This window comes from Oncorhynchus tshawytscha, linkage group LG20, assembly GCF_018296145.1.
Source record: "Oncorhynchus tshawytscha isolate Ot180627B linkage group LG20, Otsh_v2.0, whole genome shotgun sequence".
Taxonomy (NCBI): domain Eukaryota; kingdom Metazoa; phylum Chordata; class Actinopteri; order Salmoniformes; family Salmonidae; genus Oncorhynchus; species Oncorhynchus tshawytscha.
Window position 1 is genome coordinate 7,385,311 of NC_056448.1, and position 14,262 is coordinate 7,399,572.

The 14,262-nt window shown below is 41.7% G+C and overlaps 1 protein-coding gene across 2 annotated transcripts; it reads right to left on the reverse strand.

The window, feature by feature from the left end:
• Nucleotides 1-26: 26 nt before the first annotated feature.
• Nucleotides 27-10,531, reverse strand: LOC112219663 (protein prune homolog 2-like). Of its 2 annotated transcripts, none has more exons than XM_024381125.2 (11): nt 10,061-10,531; nt 8,904-8,960; nt 8,304-8,513; nt 7,561-7,725; nt 7,115-7,217; nt 4,071-4,202; nt 3,765-3,851; nt 2,338-2,436; nt 2,137-2,175; nt 1,604-1,651; nt 27-1,357 (listed from the first exon to the last, which is right to left on the reverse strand). In XM_024381125.2, the coding sequence occupies exons 2-11, from the start codon at nt 8,956-8,958 to the stop codon at nt 1,327-1,329; spliced, it is 969 nt and encodes a 322-aa protein (XP_024236893.1). In that variant the 5' UTR covers nt 8,959-8,960; nt 10,061-10,531; the 3' UTR covers nt 27-1,326. The 2 variants fall into 2 exon arrangements, with proteins under 2 accessions (XP_024236893.1, XP_024236894.1); XM_024381126.2 differs by having other exon boundaries at nt 1,600-1,651; nt 10,061-10,529.
• Between the last annotated feature and the right edge of the window lie 3,731 nt (nt 10,532-14,262).

Genomic DNA, 14,262 nt, shown 5'->3' on the forward strand with positions numbered 1-14,262 from the left:
GTGAGGGAAAAGCACAGGAGCAATGCTCGGAGTAAAAGTTGTATTTATTGATATAGTGTTCCATCATATAACACATTTTACACACAATGTAGAAGAGCCCTGGGTCAAAGAGCCACCGAGCATCTGAGGAAGCATGCATTGAAACACGCACACACACTGACACACACAGTACGCGATATTGTGCTTTACACAGAGACCCCCGCTTCTCTCTCTCTGTCCTCCTCTTGAGGTCATATCCTGTTTGGTGCAGAGACAAGAGCCCTAGATGGTGAACATGTAGGATGTCTGACGGAAACACACTGACAGGACACACGCACACACACATACACACACACACACACACACACATCACACTCGACTCTCACAGGACCAGTCATCTGAAAAGACATGCTCTCACAATGTAATGATAGCTTGTTTTCACACATTCACTTAGTTACACACAAATATAATTCATTATATTTCCGTGGTTACTCTTGTCATCCACTGTTCGTCAGATTGATTCAAAGTGAAAACATCTAGGGATTTATCTGTCCAACACTCTCATCAAGATCCAAATGATTTTCAGATGTAAAAAAAGATCGATGAGACGCGTTACTTGGTCGTTTCCTAAGGGGACTCGGATTTTAGCATGTCATAGATATGTGAGATTGATTTTGACGTACCGTCATTGATGTGATGTCTCAAGGACATAATGACTTGTCTAAATCCAAGATGGACAATATTAGTGCTTCACCGCTTCTCATGCATTATTACCAAAGTACAACATTAAAACTTTGAATGGACGTGTGTACTGCACTGTGAGTGACCCACATCATATTTATGTCCTTCACAAACTATCATGGTAATGTGGATTTACTGTCAAGTATCCCAGTAGTCTCATCGTGGGGATTATTAATACTGGTCCTGGGCAACCTGCATGAGTGCACATTTTTGTTCCAACCCAGCACTAACACACCCGATTATTCAACTCATCATCAAGACCATGGTGTGCTACCAGGTACGTTAGTGCTGGGAAGAAACAAAACAGTGCAACCTGTGGGTCCCAAAGACCAGCATTAAGAAACCCCACATGCTCATCTCTGGTCTGTCAGAGGTGTTGTAGATGGATTTTACAGTGGTCTTCATAGGATCTACGTCTGAGTACTAACAGGGAATATGGCGAGTCTTCATAGTCGATTCCACGTCACACAAACACACAGGAATATACCTTACAGTACATCTGTTTTTACTGCATCCAGCACACAAGACAATCATGAGTTTTCAAACAACGTGACATTCCATTTCGAGACGAGCATTCATTTCCACCGTTGTTGAATGCCACTTTGTCTAGGAGTTGTTCGCGTTGGTTTTATCGGCTCTGCAGAGGAAGAGACGCCAAGGAAAGGAGAGGCATTAATGTTAGAGTATGCATCCCACGTGGGACCCTATTCCCCTCTATAGTGCCCTACTTTTGATCAGGTCCTGGTAGTGTGTTATATATTGAATAGGGTGCCGTATGGGATAGACTGTTGGAATGTTTACATGAAGGACAGACAAGCCAGACAAGGCCATCTCTCTTCAGACTGCACTTAAACAAGTAGCTTTAGTGGTCTTACTTACTCACTCAGGTTTCCCCGGCGTCGGCTCGGGTCCCTGGAGGAAACTGCTCACTCTGCAGAAGAAAGGAAGAGAAAGAATAAACGTCAGACGGGAATCTACGGTGCAGTGGTAAATATGTTGTGGGCTACATATTGAATCGATGGTATGTATGTGTCTTTTGTCAGGAAGGCAGAGCCAAATATGGTCAAATGAGTATGTTTCTCATTGGAATTCTACATCATGTTCTCAGACTTGTCTCATTTACCATCCGTGATATATCACCATTATTAATCATATGATCGTAATCTATGGTTTGTTGATGTGGATGACAAATGCGCTGCGAGGTGCATTTATCACATTTTCATATAATTGCATTATGAAAGTGGTCAGAGCAAAACCCACAGCAGTGGAGTAGGCTCTCATCCAACATAAAAGCATTTCTGATCTTAAACAGGATCATTTGATAAATGGGAGTCTGGCTAAGAGAGAACAGAAGTGGGGATACATAGTTTCTGTTTCTGCAGCCATATAGTAATGAGGGACAAAATCTATGCTTACGTTGAGCTCACCGCCGCTTCCTTCAGCTCCTCGTCAAGACTGGGGATGAGAGTTGACAACAGAAGATAAATTGAGAGTCAGTTACAGGTCACAGGAGAGGAGGGGATATGGAATGATATGGAAGAGGGGGAGAGGAAGGGAATGGAAGGCGAGGAGGGGAGAGGAGGATGAAAGGGAGTGGGGGGGGTGGACTGGGCTCACCTAATGATGCACTCTGGGATGTGGACGTGTTCCATGGGGAAGAGTTCCTGCAGCTCAGCCAGGCTGTTCACATACTTGATCTTATTGCTGAACTTGGTGCTGTGACAAAACAAGATATACATCGCTGTGAAAAAAGTATTTTCCCCCTTTCTAATTTTCTCTACTTTGCATATTTTTGATACTGAATGTTATCAGGTCTTCAACCAAAACCTATTATTCTGTTGAAGGGAACCTGAGTAAACAAATAACACAACAATTACATGCTTACTTCGTTTATTTCATAAACAAAGTTATGCAACACCCAATGCCCCTGTGTGAAAAAAGTAATTGCCCCCTTACACTGACTGGTTGTGCCACCTTTAGCTGCAATGACTCCAACCACACACTCCCTGTAGCTGTTGATCAGTCTCTCAGGTCGCTGTGGAGGACTTATGGCCCGCTCTTCCAGGCAGAACTGCTTTAACTCAGCGACGTTTGTGGATTTTCAAGCACGGTTGCATTAAGTCTATCTTTAATTCTGTGAATAACACTTGTATCTTTTATCAATATTTCTGCAAAATCACCGGATGTTTTGGAATCAAAACATTACTGCACGTAACGCGCAGTAACACGTAAACTGAGATTTTTGGATATAAATATGCACATTATCGAACAAAACATACATGTATTGTGTAACATGATGTCCTATGAGTGTCATCTGATGAAGATCATCAAAGGTTAGTGATTAATTTTATCTATATTTCTGCTTTTTGTGACTCCTATGTTTGACTGGACTTGTTAATGTGTGAAAGTTACATATTTCGACAAAATATTTTTGAATTTCACGCACTGCCTTTTCAGTGGAATGTTGTCGAGAGGTTCCGCTAGCGGAACGCCTGCACTAGAAAGGTTAAGGCAAGTCGTCCAGGCCCTGAGGCGGCAAAGCAACCCCAAACCATCACACTACCACCACCATGCTTGACCATTGGTATAAGGTTCTTACTGTGAAATGCAGTGTTTGGTTTCCAACAGGCAATAATGGGACCTATGTCAAAAAAATGGGACCCAGGCCATCCGTCTGTGATCTGAAGCTGAAGTCATGCAGCAAGACAATGATTCAAAACACACAATCAGGTCGACATTAACTCTTTTTTTTTTTAAGCAACAAATTTTAAGTTTTGGAATGGCCTCGTCAAAGTCCAGACCTAATCCCAATTGAGATGTTGAGGCAGGACTTGAAACGAGCAGTTCATGCTTGAAAACCCCCAAATGTTACTGAGTCAAAGCGGTTCTGCATGCAAGAGTGGGCAAAATAAATTCTCCACAGCAATGTGAGAGACTGATCAACAATAAATTACAGTCATGTATGCTACATTTCAATCCCTGTGTAATGAAATATGCTCAGAGATTTCTTTACTTAGAACAGAGTCATTCATGTGTGTGTTTACCTGATGAAGGGCCGAGTGAGGGCTAGTATGGTCCGTATAAACCAGGACGGGTGGACGATGATGAAGGATTTCAAATTCTTCCTGAGCCTGAAACCAAACATTCATCAACATTCTTATATTGAGTACATTTGTGTGATGTGGCATGCTACAATGTTATTACAGTTGACCACATGGGAAATAATTACACGTAAATCCTTTCACATATTACCCTGTGGGCCTGACTATCCCCCCTCCCCCTCACACTTTTTCCATACAACAACAAAAAATCCATCAACTCATCCATAAATCAACCATATGTCAAATGACCTCCTGTCAATCATCTGGTAACACTTCTTGAGCCAGCCCAGTCCAGGCATCCTCCTGTGGGGCGTGGCTCCGTTCAAGTAGATGATCATATAGTCTTCTGCCACCATCAGCTCCAACGTGCTGATCACATACCTGAAGGCAGGATATACAGTAGGGGAGGTACACGTCAATCATGAACCGAGTGTATGATTTAGAACGCGTACAGGTAAAAGGTAAAGAGACGAGCATCATGGTGAATGATTGCGCTACATGGGTTAGATTAGAACCTTATCGCCGTTTAACCCTGTGAGACCCAGGCATAGATCCAAATGAAGAACAACATATTACCCTTCAGAAATACTTGTAATAGGCTTCTGATTATGAAAATAATATATTTGACATTTTCTGGAAACATTGCAAAAATGCAACATTGGGCTTCAATGTTAGGGAAAATGTGTGTTGGAATTATTTTTTTTAATTGATCAACTCAACCAATTTTATATGTTTCTATTTTGTTGTCAAGAACATATTTTTTGAAAGGATCAACTATGTTGTGGGTTTTCTATGTATGGAGAACATCTAACTTACTTGTAGTAATATTTGGTTGTCCTTTCTGGCTTCATTTCGAGAGGTCCTATCTTACTACTTTACCATAAAATAGATGGTCATCAATGGCAGTATTCTAATCTCATAAACCACACATATATATATATATATATATATATATATATATTTTTTTTTTTTTTTTTAAGTATTTATTTTAATGTGTAGAGGGGAGATCAAAGTTAGTCTTGAAGTATTTGGTTGTCCATATTTGCAGAATTTGGAAGGAAAACAATCTCTCTAACTTGTCTATCAATATATGAATGTGGCCCAATGTCTGTTTGGCAACCCTTTAAGCCCAATGTTGTGTTTCTGCAACACTTACAAAACCACCTCTAGCTCATAATCTTTGTTTCTCAATTTCTTTTTTCTATATAATCATTACATCTTAGAGAAATCAAGGGAAAAAAGTTATGTACTTGCATGGATGACTTACACCATATGCTTTTGTAGGGGACCAGTGTGGTCTCAGGCGAGTGGACAGTTTTCTAATGTTTCAGAAGCTACTGATCAAATCTAATGTTATTTGTCACATGCAACGGGTGTAGACTTAATCGTGAAATGCTTACTTACAAGCACTTCCCAACGATGCAGAGTTAATAATAAAATCGGACCCTTTTTTGTTTCCGCCTAAAATGACATATCCAAATCTAACTGCCGTAGCTCAGGCCCTGAAGCGAAGATATGCATATTCTTAATATCATTTGAAAGGAAACACTTTGAAGTTTGTGGAAATGTGAAATGAATGTAGGAGAATATAACACATTCAGATCTGGTAAAAGAAAATACAAAGAAAACAAACTGAAACTTTGCAGTGTATGTGCAAAGTTTCAGACTGATCCAATGAACTGTTGCATTTATGTTCAAAATGTTGTATCAAGACCACCCAAATGTGCCTAATTGGTTTATTAATAACTTTTCAAGTTCATAACTGTGCACTCTCCTCAAGCAATAGTATGGTATTATTTCACTGTAATAGCTACTGTAAATTGGACAGTGCAGTTAGATTAACAAGAATTTAAGCTTTCTGCCAATATCAGATATGTCTATGTCCTGGGAAATTGTCTTGTTACTTACAACCTCATGCTGAACCGAGTGTATGATTATAGCTTACGTATGTATGATTATAGCTTAGCATTATAGCTTACGTTAACTCAACCGTCCCGTGGGGGACCCATCGATCCTGAAGAAGTTTGTAAAAAGTTATAATAACAATAAAAATAGTACCATGAGGAATAAAATGCACAAGAATCAAGCTACATACAGGGAGTACAATTACCAGATCAATATGTAGAGGTATGAGGTATTTGTGGTAGATATGTACATACAGGCAAGGTAAAGTGACTAGGCATTAGGATAGATAATAATAAGAGTAAAATAAATAACAGAGTATCAGCAGCAGCATGTGTGCTTGTGTGCGTATGCATATATATATATATATATATATATATATATATATATATATATATATATATATATATATATATATATATATATATATATATATATATATATATATATATATGAATGTGTGTGAGAGTGTCAGTGTAGTGTGAGTGTGTATTTAAGAAATAAAGCATGGGGGTGTGGTATATGGCCAATATACCACGCCTAAGGGCTGTTCTTATGTACGAAGCAACACGGAGTGCTAGGACACAGTCCTTAGCCGTGATATATTGGCCATATATCACAAACCCCCAAGGTTCCTTATTGCTATTATAAATTAGTTACCAACATAATTAAAAACAGTAAAAAATAAATGTTTTGTCATACCCTTGCTATACGGTCTATACTGTCAGCCAATCAGCATTCAGGGCTCGAAACACCCAGTTTATAAGTAGTGTTTATACAGTCTTTGTGAGTGTGCATAGAGTCAGTGCAGATAGTCTGGGTAACCATTAATGAACTAATTAGCAGTCTTGTGGCCAGGTGAAGCTGGTTGAGAGAATGCCAAGTGTGCAAAGCGGTCATCAAGGCAAAGGGTGGCTACTTTAAAGAATCTCAAATATAAAATATATTTTGATTTGTTTAACACTTTTTTGGTTACTTCATGTTTCCATATGTGTTATTTCATAGTTTTGATGTCTTCACTATTATTATATACAATGTAGAAAATAGTAAAAATAAAGAAAAACACTTGAATGAGTAGGTGTGTCCAAACTTTTGACTGGTACTGTGCATCTGGGTCTAAGAAGATGCACTATGTAGTGTCTGACATTATTTTTTTTAGTTTAGGAACGGTACAGGATGCAATTTAGGAAAAGTTGTATTTATACAATGATGGGTCTCGCAGGGTTAAGGGATTTGGGGGGGATACAGACAGACTTAAGAACATGCAATATATCCTTTAAGAACTTTTCAATGAAAGGTGTACTTGTCAGGGGTAAGTTGTAGGGTTCAGACCAGGAAATAGATTCAAGTCAGGAGCTCTGAGGATGAGGAGGATTCTAGGTGTAACTCACAGGAAGAGATGCTCCATGATTTCATGGTAGTCCTCACTGTCGCTGTCAGGGAGGAAACACGCTGCAAACACTATGATGGCGTTCACTCCATTTCCATAGTACCCTGATGAAGGAAACCCAAAACTTGTAAAGAAATATTCACATATGACCCACACCACAACAGTTTATAAGAGCGCCCTGTCGAGAGGCTTGGTGCTGTGGTGTGGTGTTTGGCTGTTTCCTTTTTCTGTTTGTTTGTTTTTCTCTGTCGTCTGCCATCAGTAAATATCACTGTGTGTCTGATTAGCCCTTTTAATGTATTATCCTGCAATTAAGCCCTATTACGTTCCATGAGATTAAAATATATTTTGTATGGAAGACGCCATCAAGAGAAAGGAGGCAAGAGAAGGTCTATAAAATCAAATAAAGGTATAAAACGGAGAACAACGACCAGAACTGTCCTGTACCTCCATGGGAGATAACTCTCTGGTAGGGCTCAATGATCTTCATGTTAATGCGGTGTTCCTGCTCTCCGATGACCACTGCCCTACACAGATTCCCATCCTGACGCTCCTCCTCCGTGCTACATGTGGGAATCGGCTTGCACATCTCCTTCTCCCCTGTTGGGGGTTCTGGTTTGGGGCAAAAGGCAGAAACACAGCTATTACAAAAACCAGATGCACTATAAATTGATTTCTAATCTACACAGCAGAAATATGATTACAGAGAAATTAAGTATAAGAAATAACATTTTCATTGAAGTTCCAGCTTCCAAGGGGCGTAATATCTTATTTAGTGTATTAGTCTGTGTTTGAAATAGCCCTACATAAGTGCACTATAGCGGCCCATTTGGGACGTACTCCTAAACCAGGGGTACTCAAGTACTATTTGAGAACGTCCGGTGACACAAATGTCCTATGTGGCAAAGGTCTGGATGGATTTGGTCATTTATCAACATAACAAACCTCAACCTCGAAACCGATTTCTCTCCCCTCTTGTTGGCGGAGAGAAAATGTTGCAATTTTAAAGCTAATTCCCCGTAATTCTACACATTTTGCATGTATTTTGTGTGTTAATGTGATACTAGGGTCGAAGCCCAACCGAGTAAAAAAATTAAAAAGTGGGTGTCGGGACCCGCGGTCCGTATTGACCCCATTCTGCGTTCAGATCCGGACCGCGGTCTGAGTATGGAGGTCCTAGACTGACTAACCATCCCAGTCCAGCTCATTGTCGGTGTAGTCCAGATAGTCTGCGTCATCGGGCGTGTCCAGGTCGTCCACGTTAATGTCAAGGTCGTCGGGCGTCTCTAGGGCGTCGTCCTCGCTCTGGTCCAATGAGAGGCTGATACATGGGGCGGAGAGCTTCTTCCTCTGGGACGGGCCACCTGGAGCACCCTGCAGGGGCAGTGAATTGGGAGGGGCTAGAGGGAGGGAAGGGGAGGAGTCAGTGGAAATGTTAGAAGGCTCTATATATATATATATATGAAGCCTTCTAACATTTGCTGACTCTCCATACTCTCCATGGAGTGTAGGGTTATGGCATTTTGACTAGTTGTCCTCTTAAAAGCTACCAACCTGTGCTAAAGATGAAAAACAGTTGGACCTTAACATGATATAGCTGTAAGTAGCTTATGTGTACGTATTATGAATGAGTTAATGCCTGTGTGAGTAACTAACCTCATCATGGTGCTGCATGTGAATGTGAGAGTGTGTCTAATTAACTGACAGCTTAGTTCTGCAGGCAGCCGCAGAGTAATGACGGCATAACAACCCCTCATCCCATACGGAGTTGCCGGTGGTTTGAGGCTCACCTGGTCTGCCCTCGGCCCCCTCGGAGGTCGTCTTACTGTGAGACGCCAGGTCCATCCCTTCATCACCCAGGGGGACATTAAGACAACACATAGCAGACCAGTGACACACTGAATACAGACCCAATAAACACAGGAGAGGCAAGTGTGTGTGTGTGTGCGTGTGCGCGTGTTTGCATGCGGTTCGCACCACAAGGAACGAATAGAATTTTAACTTTGACAGGTTACACAGACACAATCCCCCCTACTGTGGTCCTTCAACCTCTACATTGCTGTGGAGAATCATCATACACAACAGTCCCTAATCTAGGACTCAATACAGCGTACCAGTGAGAGCCTGACTGTGTTTTGTGTTAGTCTGTTCATATACACACACACACACACACACAGAAATGAGTGAACTCAGTTGGCAGTATTGTACAGTACACAGTCACATGCAAGCCATTTCCTACAGGCACACTGTCAGGACTGTGTCTCTATCATTGCTGCCGGGATGATTTCAATGACCACAGCAGAGGGGGAGAGAGGGAGAGGGAGGGCAGTGGGAGGAGTGTTGAGGATAAAGGTCATCAGATCTCTCCGCTGTGAATAATCCATCTATTCTAGCAGGAGGCGGAGAGATGGATGGGGAGGGAAGAGGGTAAGGCTGTTACAGCATCAGCAGCCCCTTCTCTCTCTCTCTCTCCTCCGTCTCTCATCTGCTGACTCAAATGTCCACACGCTTACTCGAGCACAGATTGAGCACAGATGTAAGTAAACCAACCGACACGTGCACTCACGCACATTAAAATGATCCTGGTTTATTTTTCAGATGGGAGAAGACAAATCTGATTGCATTAGCAAATACAACAAAAAGAAAAACGCTGATCAGAATAGCTGATTTCTGAACAGCAATGATGAATTACATAAGCTTCTGCTGATGCTGAATCACACACACAGACACACACGCGTGCATGCATACGATAGGTATAACAAGATCGGCATCAGCTGCTTTACTCCAGGGAGGATGCTGAGCCACCTCATACATAGTGCAGTACAGGACCACAGTGCTGATGACAGCAGCCCCTCCCTCTCCATTATCTCTTCCTGTCTCTAGAAAATAAATACGTCTCTCTTCTCCTTTTTCTTTATTTTTCATCACATTAAATCCATCTACTCACCACTACTGGGGCACAGGAATCTCTGTCCTTCTCTGTCTTAGAGCATGGATATATTTCAGCTGTATCTCACACTTTTTCTCTCTTCCTCCCAGGCTCTTGATAGAGATGCTCAGCTTAGAAAAAGCTAACAGCTTCCACCATTTTGTGGTCACATGACCCTGGCTTGCTCCAAATAAGTCCAATCACCTGCTACAGCTCTGTGCAGCAGCTGGCTCTGGCAGTGCAGCTGTGAGTGTTATTATTTGAGGCCAACTGAGAGGAGATGTGTAAAATTTGGACAGCTGAAAGAGGTTTTATTATCACTCAGGGCTAAAAGAGAAACAATGAGTTGAAAGGAAGCTAATGAATACAGTAGAATTACAATGAATTCCTTGCCAGTACTATTTACAAGACATTCAATATACAGTGCATTAGGAAAGTATCCAGACCCCTGGAATTTTACATCCTTATTCTAAAATTGATTAAATTGTTTTTCATCCCCCTCATCAATCGACACACTCCATAATGATAAAGCAAAATTAGTTTTTTAGAAATGTTAGCAAATGTATTAAAAACAACAAAAAAAAGGAATTTCACATTTACATACGCTAGCTACCGTATCAAAACTTTGGGGTCACTTAGAAATGTCTTTGTTTTTGAAAGAAAAGCACATTTTTTGTCTATTAAAATAACATCAAATTGATCAGAAATACAGTGTAGACATTGTTAATGTTGTAAATAACTATTGTAGTTGGAAATGACACATTTTTTATTGAATATCTCCATAGGCGTTCAGAGGCCCATTATCAGCAACCATCACTCCTCTGTTCCAATGGCACATTGTGTTAACTAATCCAAGTTTATAATTTTAAACGGTTAATAGATCATTAGAAAACCCTTTTGCAATTATGTTAGCACAGCTGAAAACTGTTGTTCTGATTTAAAGAAGCAATAAAACAGTCATTATTTAGACTACTTGAGTATCTGGAGCATCTGCATTTGTGGGTTCGATTACAGGCTCAAAATGGCCAGAAACAAAGACTTTTCTTTGAAACAAAGATCTCGTACAAAGCTGTGTACTACTCCCTTCACAGAACAGCGCAAACTGGCCCTAACCAGAATAGAAAGTGGAGTAGGAGGCCCCGGTGCACAACTGAGCAAGTGGACAAGTACATTAGTGTCTAGTTTGAGAAACAGATGCCTCACAAGTCCTCAACTGGAAGCTTCATTAAATAGTACCCACAAAACACCAGTCTCAACGTCAACAGTGAAGAGGCAATTCCAGGATGCTGCCGACTCCAGGATGCTGATACAACAACTTAGACATAAACTGAAAAAGTTCCACAGATATGTGACTAACAGATATGGAATAATGTGTCCCTGAAAAAGGGGGGTGGGGGGGGGTCAAAATCAAAAGTAACAGTCAGTATCTGGTGTGGCCACCAGCTGCATTAATTACTGAATTGAATCTCCCCCTCATGGACTGCACTAGATTTGCCTGTTCTTGCTGTGAGATGTCACCCCACTCTTCCACCAAGGCACCTGCAAGTTCCCGGACATTTCTCGGGGGAATGGCCCTAGCCCTCACCCTCCAATCCAACAGGTCTCAGGCGTGCTCAATGGGATTGATATCCGGGCTCTTCGCTAGCTATGGCAGAACATTGACATTCCTGTCTTGCAGGAAATCACGCACAGAACGAGCAGTATGGCTTGTGGCATTGTCATGCTGGAGGGTCATGTCAGGATGAGCCTGCAGGAAGGGTACCACATGAGGGAGGAGGATGTCTTCCCTGTAACGCACAGCGTTGAGATTGCCTGCAATGACAACAAGCTTCCGATGATGCTGTGACACACCGCCCCAGACCATGACGGACCCTCCACTTCCAAATCGATCCCGCTCCAGAGTACAGGCCTCGGTGTAATGCTCATTCCTTTGATGATAAACGCGAATCCGACCATCCCCCCTGGTGAGACAAAACCGCGACTCGTCAGTGAAGAGCACTTTTTGCCAGTCCTGTCTGGTCCAGCGATGGTGGGTTTGTTGCCTATGGTGAGGAGATGCCTTACAACAGGCCTACAAGCCCTCAGTCCAGCCTCTCTCAGCCTATTGTGGATAGTCTGAGCACTGATGGAGGGATTGTGAGTTCCTGGTGTAACTCGGGCAGTTGTTGTTGCCATCCTGTACCTGTCCCGCAGGTGCGATGTTCGGATGTACAGATCCTGTACAGGTGTTGTTACACGTGGTCTGCCACTGTGAGGACGAACCGCTGTCCGTCCTGTCTTCCTTTAGCGCTGTCTAAGGCATCTCGCAGTACGGACATTGCAATTTATTGCCCTGGCCACATCTGCAGTCCTCATGCCTCCTTGCAGCATTCCTAATGCACGTTCATGCAGATGAGCAGGGACCCTGAGCGTCTTTCTTCTGGTGTTCTTCAGTCAGTAGAAAGGCCTCTTTAGTGTCCTAAGTTTTCATAACTGTGACCTTAATTGCCTACCATCTGTTAGGGTCTTAACAACCGTTCCACAGGTGCATGTCCATTAATTGTTTATTGTTCATTGAACAAGCATGGGAAATAGTGTTTAACCCCTTTACAATGAAGATCTGTGAAGTTATTTGGATTTTTACAAAATACCTTTGAAAGACAGGGTCCTGAAGAAGGGATGTTTCTTTTTTTGCTGAGTTTATTTCAGAGGCATAATCAATCAATGTACATGCAAAAACATAGTTGTTGACATAAGCAATAAAAAAAATCAGCCTTCAATATAGCATGCTGGGAAATATGATATTGATGGGCGTGGTTTTGGTTTAATACTGGTTATTTACACCAACACTTACAACGTTAATTTAACACCTGAATCAACACTAGAAATGTAACACTGAAAAATCAACACTAGGTAACACTATCTAATATTCTGTGCATTAAATAGTCGCACACACTGGTTAGTAAACCATAAACCTTCCTTCTACATGGTTGGAACACCTTTCCCTGTGGAGATCCTCTTTGGACGGGTGCATGTTTGTTTGCTCAGTCACTCACCTCTGTTATTGGTCTCAGTCTCACCAGTTAAACGGGAAGAGGGTGAGAAAGGAGCTTTACCTGTTTGGCACAAAGTTCGTTGCCACAACGTCCTGCCACCGCCACACCTGCGTGTGTGTGTACGCAAGTGGGTGTGTGCAAAAAAGGGAGTGTCAGACAAAGAACTGGGAGTACTGTATACAGTAATTAATTAACACACAATCTGGGTTATTCACAAAGCAAATAATGAGGTGACTGGCAATATTCAATATTATAACCCTTCCATTATATACAGTTGAAGTCGGAAGTTTACATGCACCTTAGCCAAATACATTAAACTCAGTTTTTCACAATTCCTGACATGTAATCCTAGTAAAGATTCCCTGTCTTAGGTCAGTTAGGATCACCACTTTATTTTAAGATTGTGATATGTCAGAATAATAGTAGTGAGAATGATTTATTTCAGCTTTTATTTCTTTCATCACATTCCCAGTGTGTCAGAAGTTTACATACACTCAATAAGCATTTGGTAGCATTGCCTTTAAATTGCTTAACTTGGGTCAAACGCTTCAGGTAGCCTTCCACAAGCTTTCCACAATAAGTCGGGTGAATTTTGGCCAACTCCTCCTGACAGAGCTGGTGTAATGGCCACTCCAATACCTTGACTTTGTTGTCCGTAACCATTTTGCCACAACTTTGGAAGTATGCTTGGGGTCATTGTCCATTTGGAAGACTCATTTGCGACCAAGCATTAACTTCCTGACTGATGTCTTGAGATGTTGCTTCAATATATCCACATAATTTTCCTGCCTCATTATGCCATCTATTTTGAAAAGTACATCAGTCCCTCCTGCAGCAAAGCACCCCCACAACATGATGCTGCCACCCTCGTGCTTCACGGTTGGGATGGTGTTCTTCGGCTGCAAGCCTCCCCATTTTTCCTCCAAACATAACAATGGTCATTATGGCCAAACAGTTCTATTTTTGTTTCATCAGACCAGAGGACATTTCTCCAAAAAGTACCATCTTTGTCCCCATGTGCAGTTGCAAACCGTGGTCTGGCTTTTTTATGGCGGTCTTGGAGCAGTGGCTTCTTCCTTGCTGAGCGGCATTTCAGGTTATGTTGATATAGGACTCATTTTACTGTGGAAATACACTTTTGTACCTGTTTCCTCCAGCATCTTCACAAGGTCCTTTGCTGTTGTT